At 43.7% G+C, this 22,124-nt stretch overlaps 1 protein-coding gene across 8 annotated transcripts in view; it reads right to left on the bottom strand.

Moving 5' to 3' along the window:
- The window catches only part of ap3d1 (adaptor related protein complex 3 subunit delta 1), a 42,751-nt gene extending 20,627 nt beyond the window's left edge, over nt 1–22,124 (bottom strand). For 3 of the 8 annotated variants that reach the window (XM_054790428.1, XM_054790427.1, XM_054790426.1), the window contains exons 1-14: nt 21,813–22,122; nt 8,704–8,799; nt 8,536–8,616; nt 8,386–8,466; nt 8,200–8,307; nt 7,973–8,102; nt 6,704–6,843; nt 6,229–6,302; nt 6,112–6,161; nt 5,208–5,257; nt 4,953–5,025; nt 1,436–1,581; nt 1,224–1,372; nt 913–1,143 (exon numbers count right to left, since the gene is read on the bottom strand). In XM_054790428.1, the coding sequence (XP_054646403.1) occupies nt 913–1,143; nt 1,224–1,372; nt 1,436–1,581; nt 4,953–5,025; nt 5,208–5,257; nt 6,112–6,161; nt 6,229–6,302; nt 6,704–6,843; nt 7,973–8,102; nt 8,200–8,307; nt 8,386–8,466; nt 8,536–8,616; nt 8,704–8,799; nt 21,813–21,908 (1,505 nt within the window). In that variant the 5' untranslated portion in view covers nt 21,909–22,122. Of the gene's footprint in view, nt 1–912; nt 1,144–1,223; nt 1,373–1,435; nt 1,582–4,952; nt 5,026–5,207; nt 5,258–6,111; nt 6,162–6,228; nt 6,303–6,703; nt 6,844–7,972; nt 8,103–8,199; nt 8,308–8,385; nt 8,467–8,535; nt 8,617–8,703; nt 8,800–21,812 lie in introns of all 8 variants that reach the window. The other 5 variants (XM_054790432.1, XM_054790429.1, XM_054790430.1 and 2 more) reach the window with 5 other exon arrangements.

Genomic DNA, 22,124 nt, shown 5'->3' on the forward strand with positions numbered 1-22,124 from the left:
CCTCCTTTATTATTGGTCTGTCAAGTCTACTTTTACTAACGAATGAAATCTTGGGGATGTCTAATCTGTTCAGAAAGACGTTCATGAGTGTCGGGTTATTTGATTCCAAGGCATAAAGCTGAGAAAAATAATTTCTGAATGTTTGATTTATTCTTTCATGACCTGAAGTAAAATTCCCATCCTCCATTTTGATCTTTGCAATGTGTCCCTTAACTTTAGCACCTCTCAACTGGTTTGCCAATAGCTTCCCTGCTTTCTCACCATGAACATAAAACAGGGTCTTACTTGCAGAAAGTTGACGCCCAGCGATGTAAATTGAAGCCAGATTAAATTGAGTTTGGAGTTCTACACGCCTTTTGTATAAATCGGGATTCGTAGATTGAAAATACTGACGATCCAATTTCTTAATCTTATCTGCCAATTCTAGTCGCTCTTGGTGGGCCTCCTTTTTCATTTTAACAGAGTAAGAAATAATTTGACGCCTTATATAAGCCTTAAAAGCATCCCAAACTACTAAGATAGATATATCTGGGGAGGAATTTGTCTGGAAAAAAAACAGTATTTGCTCTTCGATAAATTTCCCAAAATCGCTCTCTGAAAGAAGAGTTGAATTGAAGCGCCAGTGCTTGTTAATCCAAGGGCGATTTGGGAGAGCAAGGGAGAGTACAACTGGGGCATGATCTGATATTACTATACCCTGGTAGGTACATGAGCGAACACATTGCAAAAGATCATTATCAAGGAAGAAATAGTCAATCCTGGTGAAGGTATGGTGAACGTGAGAGAAGAATGAATACTCCCTTTTGTTTGGGTGGAGGAGACGCTATATAACTTCTTGTTACTTTGGAAAGATTTGAACAACTTGAAAGTTGACCCAAAAAGCCCCTCGATGACTTGTAGAAACCAACATACTCTGAGAACTCGCCGCAGATCCAGGCTGCCGCGTACAGAACCTCACAGATGCCGTTCCTCTGCATGCTGCCGGTCAACAAGTGGGCGTTGTCCAGCAGGGTGGCCATCTGGGCCACAGCGAACACTCGGATGGCTTTCACCCGAATAGCGACATCCAGCATCTGAGAGGCGATGAGGTGGCCGTGCCTCGTGCCCTCTAATCGCGTCAGCTCCACCAGGATGCTGATGTACCTGTTCAAAAAGCACGCACGGGACAAACGCAGATGAAAATCACAAGGTCAAAACGCTGATCAACGTGGAGGGAAACACACCACTCGAAGTTAGTGATGTACTGGTAGTTGCTCTGGCTACAGATGTCAATGATCTTGGTGAGCAGTTCATCCCTGTACGTAGTTCCCTCCGCCTTGTCCACGTGGAGCATCAGCTTCTTCACAATCTCCATCAAGTTCTTCTTGGATACCTGCAGATGGAAGACACAGCACAGTTATCTGCAGCTTTGCCTCCAAACATTCAAAGTTCATACCATGCCATAGAGTAGGTCCAAAGCTCTCAGGCGGATGGACTCATCCTTGTCATCCAGACACTGCAGGATGAGGTCCTTGTGACTCTGCACTGACTTGGGGTGGGTCTTCAGGATTTTGGACATAGCCAGAAGGCCCAGGTACTTCACTGAATCAACATAGTCACACACACGCTTGCTCAGTACACTTAAAAAGCACAAGACATCATCATCTCTTGCCACGTACAGTATAGATATGGGAAATGCTGTCCTTTCGGCCAGGGTGTATATTGAACTCAACCGCAAAAAGGACGATCCACTTGTTGAAAGAAAATGTTTTTTGGAGTGCATGACAAAATGGAAAGGAAAACGTAGCACCCTTTGACCACATTTATTAACACGCAGCAACACAACCAATGTTGTAATAGTGGTCACTTAGCAGCAACAGAAGCTCAACTTTTTCTCCGCAAGTGTTGACTGTCGGGATGAAGGCTCTGCTTCCCGAGGCACCTCCGTCTGTAGTTTTTTTCCCCAGCTGAGAAAACTGTCCGTGTCAGTCGTCTGTGTTCACGCGCTCACCTCGTTCATTCTGTTTACAAGCCAAATGGGCTGTGGCGTTCGCCTCAGAAACCATGGTTTTGTGCTGTCATTCATGTTAATTTAGCGTATGCTGGCTCACAAAGCTAACTTGCTACTATACAAGTTAGCCCCACTAGTAGCTACCTTGTGAGGGGAGGGGACGACAGGAGGGTTCACTCTCTCCGTTCATTCCACTGTAGCACCAACGTACACGGACAGCTGCAGAGTGAACCCTCTCGTCATCCGGCCTGAAAGAGAGACGAGGCATGCGCATGTCAATTTATCCAGGCCGGCAAAAATGATGGACGTTTTTTTTGTTTGTTTTTTATCGTTCAATTCCTTGATTTATGGATTATGGTGACAGGCCTACTCACCTGTCCTTTGAAAAGCATTTGACTTCCATAAAAGAAGTAACCACGTAACCATGTGGATGTGTAAAGGTCACATGTAAACATCAGAAAGGAAAAGAAGCCAAAAGAAGACGAAGATCGGAAAGGGCATGCGAGACAAACCCACGTTGGACCTGCACTTTAAGATTCAAGACTCAAGAGTTTAGTTTGGCTGTCTTATCCCTGGAAGCTTTTTTGCCGCTAAACAAATATCTGAATGACAACACGAAGGTGCTCTTCCACTCTGGCAGAGACACGTGCCTCTCACATTCCCAATCAATAAGCACATCAATAAGTGTGCGTATGCCGGTGACGTGGGCTGATGGCCAGCCATGGCATCTGTACTACTTCAGGCTGATTGCAGCCATGGAAACACTGTGGGAGCCCAAGGATTCACTAAGCTTGCAAAGGCTGATCATGACACTGCTTCAACGTGGCCCCGCTACCATGACGTGCATTCTTTAGAAACACAGGTAAACGTCTTTCTCCTACACATCTCCAACCGCAGATGCTGCTCTACTCTGCTCTAGTCACACCACCACGAGGGGGGCCGGACCAAGCGGATATTTGGAACTGCCGACTGCCCTCTGAAAGTTAAAGCATCCATTGTGGATCATCTAAACTCCTTGGACTGGGATGTGTGGGCATTTGAAATGCACATGGATGCTAACAGTAAAGACGGCATGATAGACTGCCTTAAAACAGGACACAACTCAGCAGTTAGTGAGGACCGATTGGTGCGGCCCACCTCAGAAGGTCACACTTAGGGTTGGGCATCCGGTCTCCAGCGTGTTCAAATGTTTTTATTTCCATTCCTAGTTTCCATGAAGAAATAGCCGCCAACACAGACGAAGACGGCTAAAAAGTTTGGCTTAACGTGACATGAAAAACACAACATTTGCACAATGATATCATACAGCACAGACGCGGTTCCCCACGTCCGACTTCCTTCAAGCACTCAGAATCAGGAAGTCCAACAATCTGTCATGATGCTAGCTGATGTGGACGTTGGGATGGGAACTACGGCCACGGCAAGACAAGTTGATAATTTGCACACCATGTCTCTGCTAGCAACAGTCCAGTGACCTTCTCCACCCACTTCCCGCCTTCAAAATAAGAGCACCTCGGGCTACAACCAGTTCACTTGTGTTAACAAAATAAAGGTATGCCACTTTCCTGAAGTAAACATCTTTTGTGAAAGCGTAGTCCTGTAGAAATAAAGGTCATAACCTTTATATTCCAGTGGAATGCTGTGATATTTATAGTGTTCCCTCGCTCCATCGCACTTCACCTTTTGGGTGCAATTTTATCACTTTTTTGTGTGAACGCGTGTGAACGCTGTTACAGGCCGAGCCTGGCCCTTTAAGAAGAATTGCATTGTGGGAACTTGCAGTTCTGTGGCTGTCTCTCTCTCTCTTCTGTCTGCCCCGCCCATGGTCTTGTGCATCCTGATTGACTGGCTGTAGACCATTGTCAATCTCCTTCGTGCCGTCTCCTGTTGCAGCCATGGCTAGCAAACTAGCTAACCATGTGAGCTGCTTGCTAGGGAAGGCAGAAGTTGCAGCTGCAGGGCGCCATTCCAGAACAAATGAATCTTTGGTTTTTGGAAGATGAGGTGAAGGAAAATACGACCACAGGAGCAGAATGTTCACAATGATACAAAACGCAACAAAGACAAAAAGCCACACTCATGTCATCATTTCTTGTGTCCAACCACATAGGCTGCTTATTAAAATTCAAAGGAAATGTCAACTCTGGGAGTGTTTCAACAAGAGAGAAATGTTAATGCCTGTCTGAGCAAAGTCTATCAGGCGTATGCTGAGGGCTTTTACGGCCTTAAAACATATAGAATCATTGGAAACAAAGTTGGCTACTTGGCCGATTTCACTTATTGCGGGCTATTTTGGCAACCTATCCCCGTGATAAACGAGGGAACACCGTCACCTGCTTGAAACGTTTTGTAAAGCTGATAACAATTTCATATCGTTGCGAAATTCACAGAAAAGTTCAGACATTCCCTCCAAAAACAACTCAGTTAGCACCCTCATTTCAACCATGCAACCTTTTATGACCCCGCCTCTTCAACGCACTGGAATGGAGAATCGTTAGGAACCAGAATCAAAGCAAGGAATCGGAATGGTTCAAATTCGATGCCCAATCCTAATCACAGTCTACTCTAGACACGACTATCTATTCAAGGGGGTGCTCCAGATAACACAAATGACTTGTAGTGACAACATGTGCTAAGCTGCCAATGAGCGCTGCCATTTGGGATGGGCACAACGAGTTATGACAGATGAATGGTGTCTTGGAGGCAAACCAAGAGTGCTGCTGTCTAACCAACCACCATCAAGATCGAGTCAGCAATGGGATGCTGAGCTATGGCATTCTTCATCATGGAAACAGGAGTTCAAAACTTTGCCAGAAACTAATAACTGCTGCATTCTCATGAATGAATAACGACTCGCAGGAGTGGATGTGAAGTTCATTTGGAGTTATCCAGAGTCAGGGGCTCTAAAGGGTGGACTGTGGTCCGGAGTGAGAAACACGCAGACAATGAGAAAAAGACACACTGCAGGCATTGACAGAGGGCTCACAGTTCTGGTCAGAGTCTTCGATCAGGATTCGCAGTTTCTGGACACAGAGCTGCAAGAGAGGGGAGAGGGGAGATGGGAGGAGGCGTTAACGGCCGCGTACATCTTCAAACACCTCCAAATAAATTGATGCTAACCATGAACACACATGGACAGACTGGAACAAAGAAAGAACAGCAGTAAAGCATGCATTAGAACTGCACTGGAAAGGACAGGGGGGCCTAGCAAGCCTACCTGGATGCTAGCACTGTGGTTGGGCATCCCAGAAGACAAGGAAATCAACACTGTAAAAGAGGGCACAGACATCCGTCATATAGAAGCCATTCCAATGACCAGAAGAAGCATTTCATTACTGCACCGGTACGACCAAGTCTGCACACACTGACATGCTAGAATTAACATACGTCCAGTACAACTATCCTTAGGCTAATTCTGGTATATCAAGAGGGGTCATCCCTCGTGTAAGGCGCTTTACTGCTTCGGCTTCTGACAAGTACAATTCGATATCGACTCATTCAATACCAACAGCGTCTTTTAGAAATCACTGTTGGAACACTTTTGAGCCACAAAAACGGCCACAAGGTGGCATCATTTGCATATAAAATCACATGACAGGATGGAGGAAGAGAGTGTGGGGGAGTGTAGCGCAGAAGGTTACATGCATTGTAGGGACATTTTAATGCATGCACACATGCGCTGTTTAGTTCCAAAAGTGTAAATGGTTGATGTTATATTTGTAAATAAATGGTTATTTGATGTTGTTTATGTTGGTATAGTTGTTTAGATACTTGAGCCGTCACGAAAGCAAGCGAAAGTTAGGCTTTTTCTCTCTTTTTTTGCCCTGAAACTTACCTAAGTTCTACTGCTGATGACTAAAGAACAGAAAAAGGTAGAAACAAAGTGTTTTTCCTGATGCCAGACAGGAGTCTAACCTGTCTTTTGGTAGGTTCCATGTTTATATAGCCATAGAACACAATATTCTGTGGCTGCTACTGAAGGGGTTGTCTTTTGACAAATGGCTGGGATTGAATGAGCTAAAGAGCGTCATGAATGAAAAAAAATGAGCTATAAGGTGCTATTTTGACAGCCCTATTTACTACATAAAAGCAGCCAATGCCAATAACGTGTGAGTACTGACCTGCAATGACCGTGTTCACACACTCGTACAGCAAAGACATGGCCGAGGTACTGTGAGAGAAAGCTGGATGAGAATGCTGGTGTATCCGAGTGCAATAGGAGGAGGATTTCATTTCACCTGTGAATGAGGTTTGTAAGAGGCTCAATCAGCTTCTTCCCCAAACGTGGCTCCAGTGGCGTTAGGGCACCAAACTGTTGGAACAGAGTGGATGACCATAAGGCACATACTTTTTGCTGTTTGTGTTGTTACGATGCGCTAGAAGTACTAGCACTCATCAGCCCTTCTTACTGGTTATGCTAATGAGTGCTTGGCACCTTCCTGTACCTATCTTCATCAAGTAATCCATGGAGGAGGACACACCTGTCACTCTCATGTTTACTTAGACTTTAGCTCACATGACAAACATCTGCTTCAAACAAACCTGGAAGTAAAAGCTGCTCTCATCTTCATCTTTGAATGTCAAAGTCAAATGTTTCCAGTCTCCAGACAAAATAAAACAACTCTCTTGACTCTTCCAACACTCGTGTCGGTACTGTACAAGGCAGGCTTGTTGCTGCCTCCGCATTATGTATTGTGTGTCCTGCTGACTCACCAATTTAATGATCTTAATGAGAACCCAGTTGTTGGTAGAGGAGGTCATGAGCTTGAAGAAGAGCGGTGCCAGGGACAGGTAGTTTTTGGGATTCCTGCGGGCCAGCTCACAGATGACATTGACTGCAGCTGACTGCACGCCTAGAGGGACAAACATACACTCATCAAAATGTGAACAACAAAATGGCAACAACATACTTTTGACTGTTGGACCTTAAGGAGGTTCTCAGCAGAGCTTGAAAATGCAAAAAGATGAAATGGGAGGGAGACAAAAAAGAAGCATTCAAGAGAAATATGCTAAAGTTGAAGAGCACAGCCTTTAAAAGGCAAAATGTTGGTGAAAATGTGGCTTGAATGTGATTTAGTGTGGTCTTGATGGCAAAGGCGAAAAAGCTTTCTTTGATTGTTGAGCTGCATAAGCGAGGCGTCTCTCTCGCAGCGCGCCATCGCTGCTGAGGTTGGACGCAGTAAGACGATCACTTCAAACTTCTGAAAAACATCCTGAGGCTCATGGTGCAAAAAAGTCCAGTGGTAAACCCAAAACATGTCCCGGTGGCTGTCAACACACGGGACCATCCTCGGCCCAGTCCGAGCGCGGTCCGATAACCATCAGACGCCATCTGGCAGAGAAGAAACGACATCTTCAAGGTTTGGAATTTGCAGGAGAGCACCAAACATGGGACATTGAAAGGTTTGATTCTCCCTTGACGCTCCTGATGGCTTCCAGGGTTACTGGCATGACGAGGAGATCCCACCTGAGATGTTTTCCATCATGGTGATCCTTCTATGGACCCCTAGAAGGGGCGTCAAACGGCAGATGTTGCAGGGGGCGTCCCTCACGTCTGTGTGGTAATGACTGTCTTTTTCAACAGGTGCACTTCACCAAGAGGAATAAGATCACTCTTTTGGACCATCCTCATCTAAATCCAATGGAGAACATTTGGAGAACATTCCCACTAGCCTCCTGGAAACACTGGCATCACGCATGCCCAAAGCTATTTTTCAGCTGATCAACAAGAATGGCACAGCTCCTCATGACTCACTCCTTTTTAGACATTTCACTTCTATTTTAGGCCGTTTTCAAGCTATGCTCTTCAACTTTTGATCAGCCTAGCTCACTTCTGGCTTCCCATTTCATCTTTTTGCATTTTAGGGAGCTCTACTTAGAACCTCCTACATTCTTGTATTTTTAAAGCACTCTTAACATTTGGAGGTACATGAGTGCACATGAAGCTTCCACACAACACAACTGTTTGTTGCCTCCTCCTACCTGGATCCGGGTCCTCAAGTTTCTCCTTTAGCCTCGGGAAAGCAGGGCGGAGGGACTCGGGGTACTTCAGAAAGACCTTGTACATGATGAGCACCGCTTTCTTTCTGATGTAGGGTTTAGTGTGAGACATCTATCCAAAAGGAAGGACAGCAAAGACTTAACCACAACAACAAGACAGGAACACTTTCCACCAGTGGAAGTGGATTCCTCTTCAAATGTTGGCTAACCAGCGTCATGATGTCATTGGCCAGGTCCCGAGCCAGGTCGGGGGTGACGAAGCAAGAGAGGCCAGTCAGGGCCACGCCCGTGTCGTACTGGTTGGGACTGCTGAGGTCCTGCATGCGGCATACGCACACGGAGGTTCAGCGCTGACGTGGAAGAGAAGGGCATCTGAAAAGCAGTGCAGCACTTACCTTTCGGATTTGATTAGTTGTCAGCATGATGACATCAGTGCTTTCGTGGAAGCACTGCGAGGCCGCCAAGTAGCCAATCCTCTGTGAGCACAGCCGCAGTTAGTTTTCAGGGCAGTACAGCTGGAGTAGAGTGACTTGAAGCAGCCGTACCTTGTAGGTGAACTTGGAGGAGCTCATGACTTCAACTATGTTGAACGCGGCCCAGCTGACATCGTAGCCCAGCATCTGAAGCTGTGTGGCAGAGAAGAAAGGATGCACATGGAGATGTCAGCCTGTGTGTGTTTGGAGGTGATAGCACACCACACGAAGGCAGCTTACGTAGGTGAGCTTGCACACAGCATTGGCTTTGACAGCGATGTTGTCCTGCTTCAGCTCCTGCTTGATCTCATCAATGCAAGTGGAGATGTACTTTGCCTGAGGGCAGACAAAGGGCAAAACGAATCACATTAGGCGAACGATGTGCCTCATGTCATCAATGTGTGTTGAGAGGAGAGAGGAGGGGTACACCCTGGACCGGTTGGCAGCCAATCGCAGGGCACGTACAGACGAACCACCATTAGTTCCCAGACAATTCATCAAAATACAAACAAACTTCCTCCCACAGTCAACAGAGGCCATTTATTCACCCCACTGGATTGATTGATTGATTGATTGATTAAAGTTTAACGACACTATCAACACAAAGTGTCATGTAAGTGTCTGGACCTTAATATGTGAAGTTATTAATGACAAAACCTGTTTCTCGGGTGTGTAATCTATCCATTTAATTAGGGAGAAGAGCTTGTAAGATAGAAACTGTGACCTACTTTACCGGGCAAAATTCCCTATTCTTTTCGAACAGAAGTACGGTAGGTTCTTTAATGTTGAAATTGTGTGGCTTTTCTTTATACGGGACGGCGGCTTAAAGTCTCCTCTGTAAGACTAGATACTGAATAAAATGGCCTGCCTCAGGGCCTGTTTCCATTATCTAAAACCTAATAAAAAGATTTATTTCTTTAAGAAACTTTATGATGCATGATCGCGGAACTTGGCTGAACAAGGTTTTCAGATCAGGAACATTAGAAAAATTGACACGGATGTGAGCAAACTCAATGCATTCAAGAAGGATATGTTTACCTGAGAGTGTACTATTACATGATATACAACGGGGAGGGTTTTCTGCTGCAAGTAAATAGGAGTGTGATAAGCGAGAATGACCAATTCGAATACGAGTTAGCACAGCGTCTTCCCGTCGCTTAGCTAACAGGATTGTAGTACGTGGTTCGATTATAGGCTGATGTTGGTAGAGTTTGTTACCGGGATTTAAATCCCATGACGTTTGCCACTTTATTTTGATGTATTCATTCATCTTTGGTTTTAAGTCTGTATAGGGTATCTTCATTTCTGTTCCAGCCATATTAAGTGCCTCTTTTGCTAACATATCAGCTTTTTCATTCCCTTTGATACCTATGTGGCTCGGTATCCAAACAAAAACTACCAGTTGAGATACTACACCGACTTTGTATAATGATTCTAGTAAGTGTACAATATAGGGATGTTTAACATCTCTACACTGTAAAGCCACTAGACTAGATAGAGAGTCTGTGAAAATAAATTGTTTTCCATCAGTGTTTTGTATTTTACCCAAAGCCATTTTCAAAGCCAACAAGTCGGCAGTGTATATGGAAGCACTGTCTGGTAATCTAACCTGTTCTTTTATTGTGCCACTCATACAGGCTGATCCTACTTTATTGTGATCTTTTGATCCATCTGTATAGATAGCATGGTAGTTCCTATATTTGTGTCTTATTTCTCCAAATCTATCCAGGTAGACCAGATCACTTGTAACACCCTTTTTGAATGTTGCTAATGTCAAGTCTATTAAAGGTTCGCTGATCACCCAAGGAGGAATATTGGGTACTAAGGATGGAGAAATATCAGTGGTACCAAGAACTTGCATCAGAGCTTCTCAAACACGGAAGCCAAACGGTTTGATGGAAGATGGTTTAAGGTCGTAAAAAACCTGGTACTGTGGTCTGAAGGTATGTTCAAACGTTGGATTTAATGGGTTATTCTTTAATTTGATTGCATAGTTAAGAGATAGTTTTTGATATCTTTGCCTCCACATACAAGCTTTCCATTGGAGAAGTCCGAAACGCTCCAAGGCAAATTCTCAGTCCTTGATTTTGTATTGGTTTTAACTTATCAAGGTAGGACTTTCGAGCAGAGCTATAAACTGCACAGCCATAATCAAGTTTTGATCTGACTAAAGACCTATAGAGCCGTAGCAGGACAATGCGATCCGCACCCCAATCCATTTTAGATACTACCTTTAAAAGGTTTAAGCCTTTATGGCATTTTTGTCTCACATGATCAATATGAGCTTTAAAGGTTAGCTTGTTATCAAATACCAGGCCAAGATATTTTGTTTGTTGAGTAACCGGGATGACAGAACCATTTATTTTAACTTCCGGGTCAGGCTGTAAAGTCCTTTTATTGCAGAAGTGAATGCATACCGTTTTTGTTCTTGAGAAGCGAAAACCATTTTCATCAGCCCACTTTTCGATTCTATTTAGGCAGTTCTGTAAAATTGCTTCTATGGTCGGCATACTCTCCGAAGAGCAAGAAATACAAAAGTCGTCCACAAACAATGATCCGTCCAACCGAGGAGTGACAACATCCACAATGTTGTTGATCTTTAACAAAAACAAAGTAACAGAAAGTATGCTACCCTGAGGAACTCCCGTTTCTTGATTGTATAATTTTGAGAGGCTCGATCCAAGGCGAACTCGGAACACTCTTACTGAGGAAGTTTTTAATGAAAATCGGTAGTCTGCCTCTTAACCCAACATTATGAAGATCTCTCAGAATACCATGCTTCCAGGTGGTGTCATATGCCTTCTCAAGGTCAAAGAAGACAGACACCACATGATGACCTTGAATAGTGCCATTACGAATAAAAGTCTCTAGTCGAATAAGTTGATCAACAGTACTTCGATTTTGTCGAAAGCCACTCTGAAATTTGGTTAGTAATCTTTTCCTTTCTAAAAACCAAACCAACCGAGTATTGATCATTCTCTCCATTGTCTTGCAGAGGCAGCTGGTCAAAGAGAGAGGCCGATAATTTGTTGGTTTTGATGCATCTTTTCCAGGCTTTGGGATTGTAATAATGAAACGGGAAAAACACCTGTTCTCCAAATTCTATTAAAAATATCCAATACAACTGAAAGGGACACATCAGGCAAATGCTTTAAAAACTGATAATGAATCTGGACCAGTTGCCGTATCGTGAGATTTCTTGATTGAATCTCTCAATTCGGCAATGCTAAATGGGACGTTGTAATCGTCCTCATTGTTTGACAGAAAATGAAGATCCTGACTTTCAGCTTCATCCTTATAAATTCTAAATGTTGGGGAATAGTGGTCAGTTGATGAGTTATTTTCAAATTCCTGTGTTAGCAAATTCACAATGTCGGGCCTTTCTGTACATTTATTTCCATCTGCTTTTGTTAAATAGGAAACAGAATTACTTGTGTACTTTCCACTTATTTTTCTAATCATTTCCCATACTTTGTGAATAGATGTATGAATATTCAATTTAGAAATGTAATTCTGCCAAGACTGTCTTTTTGCTTTTTTAATGATGTTGCGAGCTTTAGCGCGTATCTGCTTATATTTTTGTAAATTATCATTATTCGGGTGTTTTTTAAATGTCCTCAGTGCTTTTTTACGGTTTTTTACAGCTTCCTTGCATTCAGTATTAAACCAAGGATTGTGTCTACGAGGGGAAGAACTTGATTTTGGTATTGTGCTAGTAGCTATGTTACGTAATGAATGAGAAAGAAAGTTAAGTGGATCTTCTGTATCTCTGAGTTTGTCATGATTTATATTTAGTGAACATTGTTCTGAAAAAGCATTCCAGTTGGCTCGGTGGAGTTGCTAATTTGGAATTCTTTCTCCTGGTAAACACTTTACTAGTTTCATAAAAGTAGGAAAGTGATCACTGCCACATTGATCGCTATGTACACTCCACTGAAAATCCATAAAAATTGTTGGAGAGCAAATAGATAAATCAATAGCCGGGTGGAGGTAAGTAGCAGACTTATCGTTCAAAAGGCATAAATCAAAATGTTCAATTGTCCGTTCAACAACATTACCAAATCTGTTTACATTTTGACTACTCCAGAGCGGATTGTGGGCATTAAAGTCACCAACTAATAAAAAGGGTTCTGAAAGCTGGTCAACCAGACTATCCATTTCTGTTTGAGAGAGTTGAAATCTGGGTGGAATATACACTGAACATATAGTAAAGGTGCAATGCAGTGTTACCTTAGCTGGGATAGCTTGGAGGTTGCTTTGAATATCCACAATTTCATGTGGAATTCCCTTTTTTATTAAAAGAGATGAGCCTCCGTTAGGTCTACCATCTACCACAGAATTACTGAAGGTGTTAAAAATGTTATAATTCCGAAATGATATATTGTCAGACAACCTCAGGAATGTTTCCTGTAAACAAATAACAGAAGGGTTGTGATCATACAAAAGACGCTTTATTTCCTCATAATTTGGTTTCAGACCACGGCAATTCCATTGAATGATGGCTATTTCTTTATCATTACCCATTTAAGTATTGTCTTACTTTTTGACAACTTGTATTTTGGACGTCTCAGTGGTGGGGGGAGTCACGTCCATATCATCTTCCCCCTCAATTGACAGACCTTCATATTTATTTTTAGTAGTTAAACTTTGTGGCACATGAAGCTTTGGCTTAACACTTCTTACTTTATCTGTTTGCTTTTTCGTTTGTTGGCCATTGCGAGCTGCACCACTACCAGAAGCACTTCTGGCAGGAGGATGTCGTGACAGGCTTCGACTTCTGCGATTTTCATTTGTTTTCGTCTGTCCCTTTTTTTGGTGATCCCTGTTTGTAATTTGGGGAATGGCCTTTGTAGTAATTGTAGAAGAGTTTTTCTTGATCGGGACCAGAGTACTACCCGTTACCCAGGTAAGCTCCGTCTGTGCAATTGCATCAGAACGGGGTCCACCTGTCACTTTCTGGGGTCCCACTGGAGGGGCCAACCCTGCCTTATCTGCATAGGTGGTGCTGCAATTGTGTTGTGTCTGGAGGTGCTTGCGAGCTTCGGGGTAAGAAAGATGGTTTAAGGTCTTTATTTCTTGAATTTTTCTTTCCTCTACCCACTTTGCACAATTTCTCGCGTCAGCCGAATGTGATTCACCGCAGTTCACGCATTTAGGTTGGCCTCTACAGTCGGAAGCCACATGTCCTTCTTCACCACATTTCACACAGCACTCCGGCCTTTTACAGTATGTTTTGAAATGTCCAAACCTTTGACATTTGAAGCACCGGATCGGATTTGGAATTTATGGGTCTACTTTCACTCTCAGATACCCAACTTTGATAAATGCTGGGAGATCTGGTTTTCCAAATGTCAAGAACAACGTGTTCGTTGGTTTCCTCACGCCGCTCTGATTAGTAGTTACTCTAAAAACGTCGGTAACATCTTGGTCTGAAAGCTCATCTAAACTTTCGTCGTTATCAGTCTACGAGTTCAGGGCAACGGATAACTCCCTTACAGGAGTTCAGGGTTTTGTGTGCAGACACCTTTACTGGTATATTTACAAATGTCTCTACCTTCAATAAATTATGTGCTTGTGCCATCCTGTCCACTTCCACCAGTATATCCCCAGATCTTAGGCGGGATATTGTCCTAACAGATCCGGCCAGCCCCTCAATGCCTTTGTTAATCGCAAAAGGCGACAATTTGAGTGGCTGGTTCGGATCGCTACACTGAATGACCAGGAATCTTGGGAAAGATTTCTGGTCCTCGTTAGAGTCACTTGATCTACTTCTCTTCATTTGTTTTGTTTTAGATGCCATATTGAATGATTTAGGATTCAGTACCATTGCTCCCCACCCACCACCGAGCCCAACAAGGGGACGCCATATATATAAGGAAAAACATCTTATACTGACGACAGGGATACAGCAGTACTATACTCTGAATGTAATAAGTTACACCCAGATTGACCTGATTGAGCAGCTGCCTTCTAAAATACAAATCTAGATAAAGATGGTTAATTAACAGTTATGTAGATTACAAAGTAATGTAAATATTAATTAATATTAATTATGTTACTTTAGTTGTATTTTAGGGCTAAACACCACCAGCCGATTGGTTATATCCAGGCCTATATAACCACCCGACTAGATGAATCCAGGGCCAAAGTGATGTGTTGCTTCAGGAGGACCGCAGTCTCACCATCCACTCAATCACCAGGATCCCTTTCTCCACCGACACGGGTCGCAGTCCACGGCAAACAGACCGTCCCACTTAGTCGCCTCTTACGACCTGCTGGGAGTACAGCGGGCCTATTCTACACCCCGAACCCGCAGGGGTATTATTATTATTATTTCTGACGATGGTAAAGTTGACCCTGAACATGCATGCAAGTCACACCAGAACACACCACAGAGCACAACCCAGAGCCCCACATGCCCAAAAAGGAGCAGGAAGAAGCTTTATTTTGGTGGGTTCTTTACTCAGTCCGTTCCGTAATTTGACTCCACATACTGATATTGTTGTACATGATCGCAAATAGTTTCCCTTAACTCCTCGCCAGTTACCTCTGGCTGGGACCCTAGGCAGGTACTATCATTCCGGGTCAGAATGAACCTGAGAGCGATGATGATAAAGGGGTAGCTCCACTCTCCCCAAGTCACTTGCACAACCTCATCACCGGATGCCTTTTTAGGTCTTGCCCAGGACCACTTCACCCCACAGGAAAGAATACCAAGAAACTAGCCAACAGCTAGCTGGACAACAGTGCAGACAGTCAGTCATCAAATAGACGTAGAAAAAGCAGTGCACGTAACTGATAAGTCAACACAACAATGAACTGTGGCTGACAACAACTCAGTGCTAAAAACAAACACCGAACTTTAACTGTAATTAAAAAAGTGCCCACAAGGCATGCTGGTTACTCCAGGAGCAACTCCCCTGGATTCTACAATATAGTGAGATATTACATGCACCATGACTAGTAACAAATGTTGCTGACTGATAATCATGCTACAAATTATCGTTGATAATCAATATTATCGCCAACGTTTGTGAGTCCATTTTTTCATTAACTGTCATGAGGTGTAATTCACATTTGAACCACTACGCGGTACTCAAGTATAGTGTACGGTCTACCTGTCTGAGACATCAGCTTGACACAGAAGTTGCCTGCATGTATGCTTTTGCAATGTAGCCAGCCACACTGTCTGTGAGAGTGCACCATTTTGCATGATTTTGTTTATATTTCCCGACCAAATGCCTCAGTTAGCATTGACCGTTGGGATGAAGGCTCTGCTAGCTGAGCACCTCCATCGGTAGTTTTTATCCCCTGTTGAAAAAACTGTCCGTGTGGGTCGTCGGTGTTCACGCGCTCACCTTGTTAATTCTGTTTAAAACTAAAAATTCCCACACGGTGGCTGTCGGCTGTGGCGTTTGCCTCAGAAGCCATCGTTCTGTGCCTTCATTCATGTTAGCGTACACTGCCTCACAAAGCTAACTGTTAAAACCCACCGTAGCCACTCACTAGTAGCCCCGCCTCCACATAGAGGCTGATTGAGATAAGGGTTCACGCTCTCTGTTCATTCCAATATGAAACCAATGCGCACAGAGTGAACCCTCTGGTCATCCAGCCTGTGTGGCACAGAGAGACATGCACGTGTCAATGTATCCAAGGTGTCATAATTATCCACCTGTTTTCTTCCACTGATCGGCCTAACAATGGCAGGATGCACAAACCCTATTGCCTGCCTGAATCGCTCAAGCTCTGCATGCCATGGAGCCCAGGAAACAACAGGAATGGGTTTTTTCCCAAACCACCCGTGCACAAAATGAAAGCAAACCCCCAATATTGTTATTGACACCAAAATAATTATCCTACATTTTTGGATCAGTCTTTGATATTTTGTAGACTCTGTTGGAAATGTGTCCAGTATTTTTCCCCCCAAGTTCTCTGACTATGTTTTGTGAAGTTGTATGCACAAATGGCGAAAATGCTCCTATCTGGTAATGTGAAAGAATCCTTTAAAACATTTCTGGATCCAGACGGTGACCCGGGTCACCCCCAAAATTTAATGGGTTCTTCCATATCCCATTTCCAACAACTGCTGAAAATTTCATCCAAAACCATTCAGAACACAAACAAGCAAACAAAAGACGTAACCCCATGCTGCACTTGGCAGAGGTAACAAAATAAACACATTATTCTGCTGCAACCACAACTTAAAAATACATAAAAGTAAATATCCACAACCAATAAACATGTACCTTGCTGCTTTATATATTAAAAAAAACACAAATGGCAGCCACAGCCCACAAGGCATTGCTCGATCACGGGCAAGTATCGGAGATTTCATCTTGGCTGTGTGATCCAAGATGGCGGCGTAAACAAACCACGCTAAACAAGCGGGCGAACGCAAAAAAATAAAAAAACAACTTTGGGATGCTGACTGGGGCATACGTTAACTGAGGTACCATTTCGGACGGGCTACGAGGAAATGCATGACAGTGGAAAGCAGAAGCTGATGTCGACGCCCCACATTCCAGCCTCGGCTGCAGAGGAACACAACACACACTTCAAGCTCCATAGAGAGCCACAGGGTGCTGGTCATGTGTGTGCAGTCATGAGACACGGCAGTGACACGCTGTGGAGCCCGCAGATGGGGTGACATACAGGCAGGAATTCAACACACTCGAAGAAAGGACAACTCCCAACCAAGCCAAGTTGGAGGGAGAATGAATGACCACAGCAGAACAAACAGGCTGGAAATCTCACTTGCAGGGCTTTGCTTTTTCTTTGGCTTTTCTGACATATTCCTCAACAAACGGTAAGGCTAGACAAACATTCCACACGATTATGCCCACTCCACTCAAACATCAACAAAACCAAGCTGAATGTGGATGTGGTTCAGCGTGATATTGTCCTGATATGAGGTTGAATGTCCACATAGTATGGCAGGGGTAGGGAACCTATGGCTCGGGAGCCAGTTGTGGCTCTTTTGATGACTGCATCTGGCTCTCAGACATTTCTTAACACCATAAAATGTGTTTATTTTAATTTGTTTTCCTGACATTTTAAAGTAAAACATTACAGAAACAGAAACATTACAAAATTCAAAATATGCATTGTAATGTATTTTAACCCATCCATTTTTTTTTCTAGCGCAATGCCAGCTGTCCTTCCCATGTTTTCCGTGTCAGACACCAAAACTTGATTATTATTGGGGTTGTCCCTCCTTGAATCAAACCTTCTTTAATCAAATAGTCAGCTAGCTAATTGTGAAGAGACAACCCTTTTGATGAAAAAGGAAAAGAAAGAAAGATACGGAGTAGGTCACAAAACCATGCAGCACCAGAAGTTGCATTAATGGTAAAAAGTTATTTATTATTGGTTAGCTTCAATATAACAACATTATTACAAAGAATACATTCAGAGACTGATATTCTAAAATTGCTAGTATTCCTTAAATACTGTATACACACATTTGGTTGTATTCGGTGTTAAAAAATATGATATGGCTCTCACGGAAATACATTTTAAAATATGTGGCTTTCATGGCTCTCTTAGCCAAAAAGGTTCCCGACCCCTGTAGTATGGGGATGTAGAGTACGTCCTATTTCCACAAAGCCAAATATATGCGTGCAAAGTTGTTCTATTAAAGTCGCTGAAGTCAAACATAACCTTCAGTCTTAATCGGGCTGCACTCAGGTTAGCATGGTTAGCTCTTCTTCATACCGTCTTTTCACTCCCTCTACGCAGCCTCTCCTCCTGCGTAGCAAAGGGGTGTGCGGCTCAAAGCTAACGGCCGCTCCCGAGTGAATGAATGCGTGTCCCTCAGCAAGCGAGAGGCAGGCTACAAGCGTAACAAGACGACACTTGCTCAAGGGGTCGCTATGGCTCCACAAGCAATAAGAAAGTAGGAGTAAAGCACTATTAAAACACTCAAAAAATGCACAGCTGCTGTAACTGGCTGCCACTCGGGCGGCGCCATCTTGAAACATGAGACCCATCAACCCCCATCTATATCGATATCAATGATATGCTCGTTGTCGATGTTGAAATATGGATACAATGAAATGAGTAAATGACTTGATGCAGGGTGGCAAAAGGAAATCCATTTCATTTTTTACAATTGTGTTTTGTAGCGTTTCCACTTATTTGTAGCAGCATGGAGTGGGTGCTACCTGGCTTGGTGAATGAAATGCAAAAATCCATTGATGCGATCCATGATTGGCCAATTTAGGCCAGTAACGGAGAAATGGATGTAGGTTTCTAACGGGACGCCAGCCTCTAAAGCGTCAACAAGCTGTAATGCCCATGCTTGACATTAGGGAAGATGTAGTCACCCGTGTAAGTCCAATTGCGTTTAAGTGGAAGATATTTTTGATTTTCTTCACACAATTAGACCACGGTGCTCTTAATTTGAAGTACACGTCACCAACTCTGCTTTTTTTTTTTTTACATCTTAAATGATCATTGATAGCAGTGGAGGTCATTGCCTTGTAAGAACAGTCATCACCCCACCCTGCTGCTCACTACTCCCATCCAGCAGCGTACGTGTACTCATGGCTGCATATGAATATTTCATTCAAGGCTTCCCTGTTGGCACGGAGACCATCGCCTCACCTGGCCTCACACGGCTTGGATTACCACCCACAATAACCCCCACCCGGATCACTACCTCAAACAATGCAACCATACCCCCTCCTCCTTGGAACTACCAACATGACTAACAGACATGAACATTACGTAACGTAAGATACGCTATGTAATGTAACGTAACCTAGATACACCATTAGGAACATAGATAGGGAGGAGTCAGGAACAGATAGGGAGGAGTCAGGAACATACATTCGGAAGACTTAGGAGCATAGGGCCTCATTCACGAAACGTTCTTACGCACAAACCTGTTCTTAAAGCCTTCTTAGGAAGATTTTTGGCATTCACGAAACGTGTTCTTAACTCACAGTTCTTAGATCTAAGAACAAATTCCACGAACGCTCAGGAGGACTCTTACGCACAAGCAAAGCTTGCACTTTCAATGCACAATCGCCCTCATGTTGGATTTTGCAACCTGATCCCAAAAAATGTAGTGCAAATAAAATATCCCAACAATGATTTATCATCAAAACAACTCAAATATACTCCGTAGATAAATATATATTCAAATCCCAATTCATCAAAAAAAGTCTCTATGAGGCCCATAGAGTCGTAGGAGTTAGGAACATATATTCAGAAGAGTTAGGAACATAGATTCGGAAGAGTTAGGAGCATAGGGCCTCATTCACGAACATCTTCTTAAAAGTCTTCTTAAGAAGTGTACTTAAGAAGGCGCGGGTTGGAAACTGCGCCACATTCACGACACGTTCTTAAGTAGGGATAATCGTTGGCACCGGTGTTCTTAGGTTGATGAATGCCAACTGCGATGCCCGTGCATGTGAGCCCTAATTTGCATAGGTCACCGCCTATTATTTCCTATATAAGGTAAAAAAAAAATGTGCCGTGTGCAACAGGCAGCTGGAGGCGGAGATGGCAACGCCCAAGGGCAAGACTGAGGAGCAGCTGGACAACAAACGAAAGAAAAACTTCAATTCTACTGAAATAGAGGTGCTTTTACAAGGAGTGAGCGAACACAAGACCACCTTATTTTCACGTGTATCCACCGGTCATCAGGCCATCCAAAAAGAGTCGGCATGGAGCACCATTGCAGGAAACATAAATGCCGTTTCCACGGAGAAACGCACCACCGCAGAGGTTAAAAAAAAGTGGTTTGACTTAAAATAGACTTAAAAAAAAAGATTGGACTGCACCGGAGGGATCTGGAGGAAACGGGAGGTGGGCCATCAATCAGAAACCAAACCATTTCGGAAACTCTAGAAAATATTTACACAATCATGATGGAAAAATAAAGTCAAAATACATAGTTTGTGTGTGACAATGTATTTTTTCTGTGGTTACATTTGATTAGACGCTGCCTAATTAATACAGCAGCCCCGTGCTCTGGCTCAAGACGTGGCTGGGGGCGCATGTCGTTATCTGGGGGTGCTACGTGCGCAATAGACACACCACGTTTCATTGCGATGTTATTCTGATGATCCTGCACACCTGCAAGAACAGAGAGGGAAGCCTGAAGCCTGAAGCGGGACATCAAATATTGGTGGCTTTCAGCAAATAAATCTAATGGTCCCTTTACATTCTCTCTCTGCGCAGCGCACGTCCAGCCAGCCTTTTTGTGATGAATTGGGATTTGAATATATATTTATCCATGGAGTATATTTGAGTTGTTTTGATGATAAATAATTGTTGGGATATTTTATTTGCACTACATTTTTTGGGATCAGGTTGCAAAATCCATCATGAGGGCGATTGTGCATTGAAAGTGCAAGCTTTGCTTGTGCGTAAGAGTCCTCCTGAGCGTTCGTGGAATTTGTTCTTAGATCTAAGAACTGGGAGTTAAGAACACGTTTCATGAATGCCAAAAATCTTCGTAAGAAGGCTTTAAGAACAGGTTTGTGCGTAAGAACGTTTCGTGAATGAGGCCCATAGATTCGTAGGAGCATAGATTCGTAGGAGTTAGGAGCATAGATTCGTAGGAGTTAGGAGCATAGATTCGTAGGAGCATAGATTCGTAGGAGTTAGGAGCATAGAGGTCAGCAAGTCTGAATGTGTGTGAGACGATGGAGATGGATCATCATCATATTACTATTATTATTTTATTGCAGGTTTACAGCTCATGACAGTGACCGCGTTTGATGACGTCACCACTGAGCCGCTGTGAGAACGCAGACGAAGAAAAACGTCCAAGCTGGCCAGCTAGACCAAGTATGAAGGCCAATCCCGAGTAGTTTGGGGTGTCTTCTTCGTCTAATACCAAAGTGTCTACCTATAGAGCTGTTTAGCTTCCAGCAGTCCTTCATTCCAAAGCAAATGAATGCCACATGAGCACAGGAAGGAAAACAAACACCGAGCACACAGTGAAGTTGCTTTATCCGAGAAAAGATGCTGAACTGCAGATTTTTGTTGGAAGAATGTGTCGTCATCTGACGCACAGCTTCCTCTTGCTAGCTGCCAGTTAGCAGCTACCCTTATAGCAACACGCCAGGTAAAGTTATGTTCCGTTTCCAGTAGGAAATCGAATTATGTCAATATGTTATGGCGAAGGAGTTTGCACAAGTTGCAATAAAATGACGCCAGCTAAAGTACAAGATGCTAACGTTGAGCTAGCGGGTGCTGATGCTAGCATTAGCCTGCCGTAGAACCAATTCACCTCCAAGTCCGGCGTATAACGGTCATTTGGCTTGACTTGAAACTAAACACTGGAGTGGACCGGACGAGCTAACATAGCTACAGAGTGCTGGCTGCTCGTTTACCTCATCTTCCTTGTGGTTCCTGATGCCACGTACTAAATCCTGAAGGTTTTTGTCGAACATCCGATCGATGCTCCCTTTGACGATCTTCAATGCCATGGCTGCTCTTCTCTCCTGTTGGCGGCAGAAAAGCGCCTCTCTGAGGCTCCAAGCTGGGACGTCGACCGACCCGCGAGACCGTCTCTCATGTACTCGGGAGCCCGGGGATGCTGAAGCTGAGGCCGCAGACGGGGCGTCCTGTGCTGCGTGCGGGGAAGCTGGCAGACGCTCAATGGAGGAAATGGCTGACAAAATGGCGTCCCAAATCAGCTGACT

The sequence above is a fragment of the Dunckerocampus dactyliophorus genome, chromosome 10, assembly GCF_027744805.1.
Source record: "Dunckerocampus dactyliophorus isolate RoL2022-P2 chromosome 10, RoL_Ddac_1.1, whole genome shotgun sequence".
NCBI lineage: Eukaryota > Metazoa > Chordata > Actinopteri > Syngnathiformes > Syngnathidae > Dunckerocampus > Dunckerocampus dactyliophorus.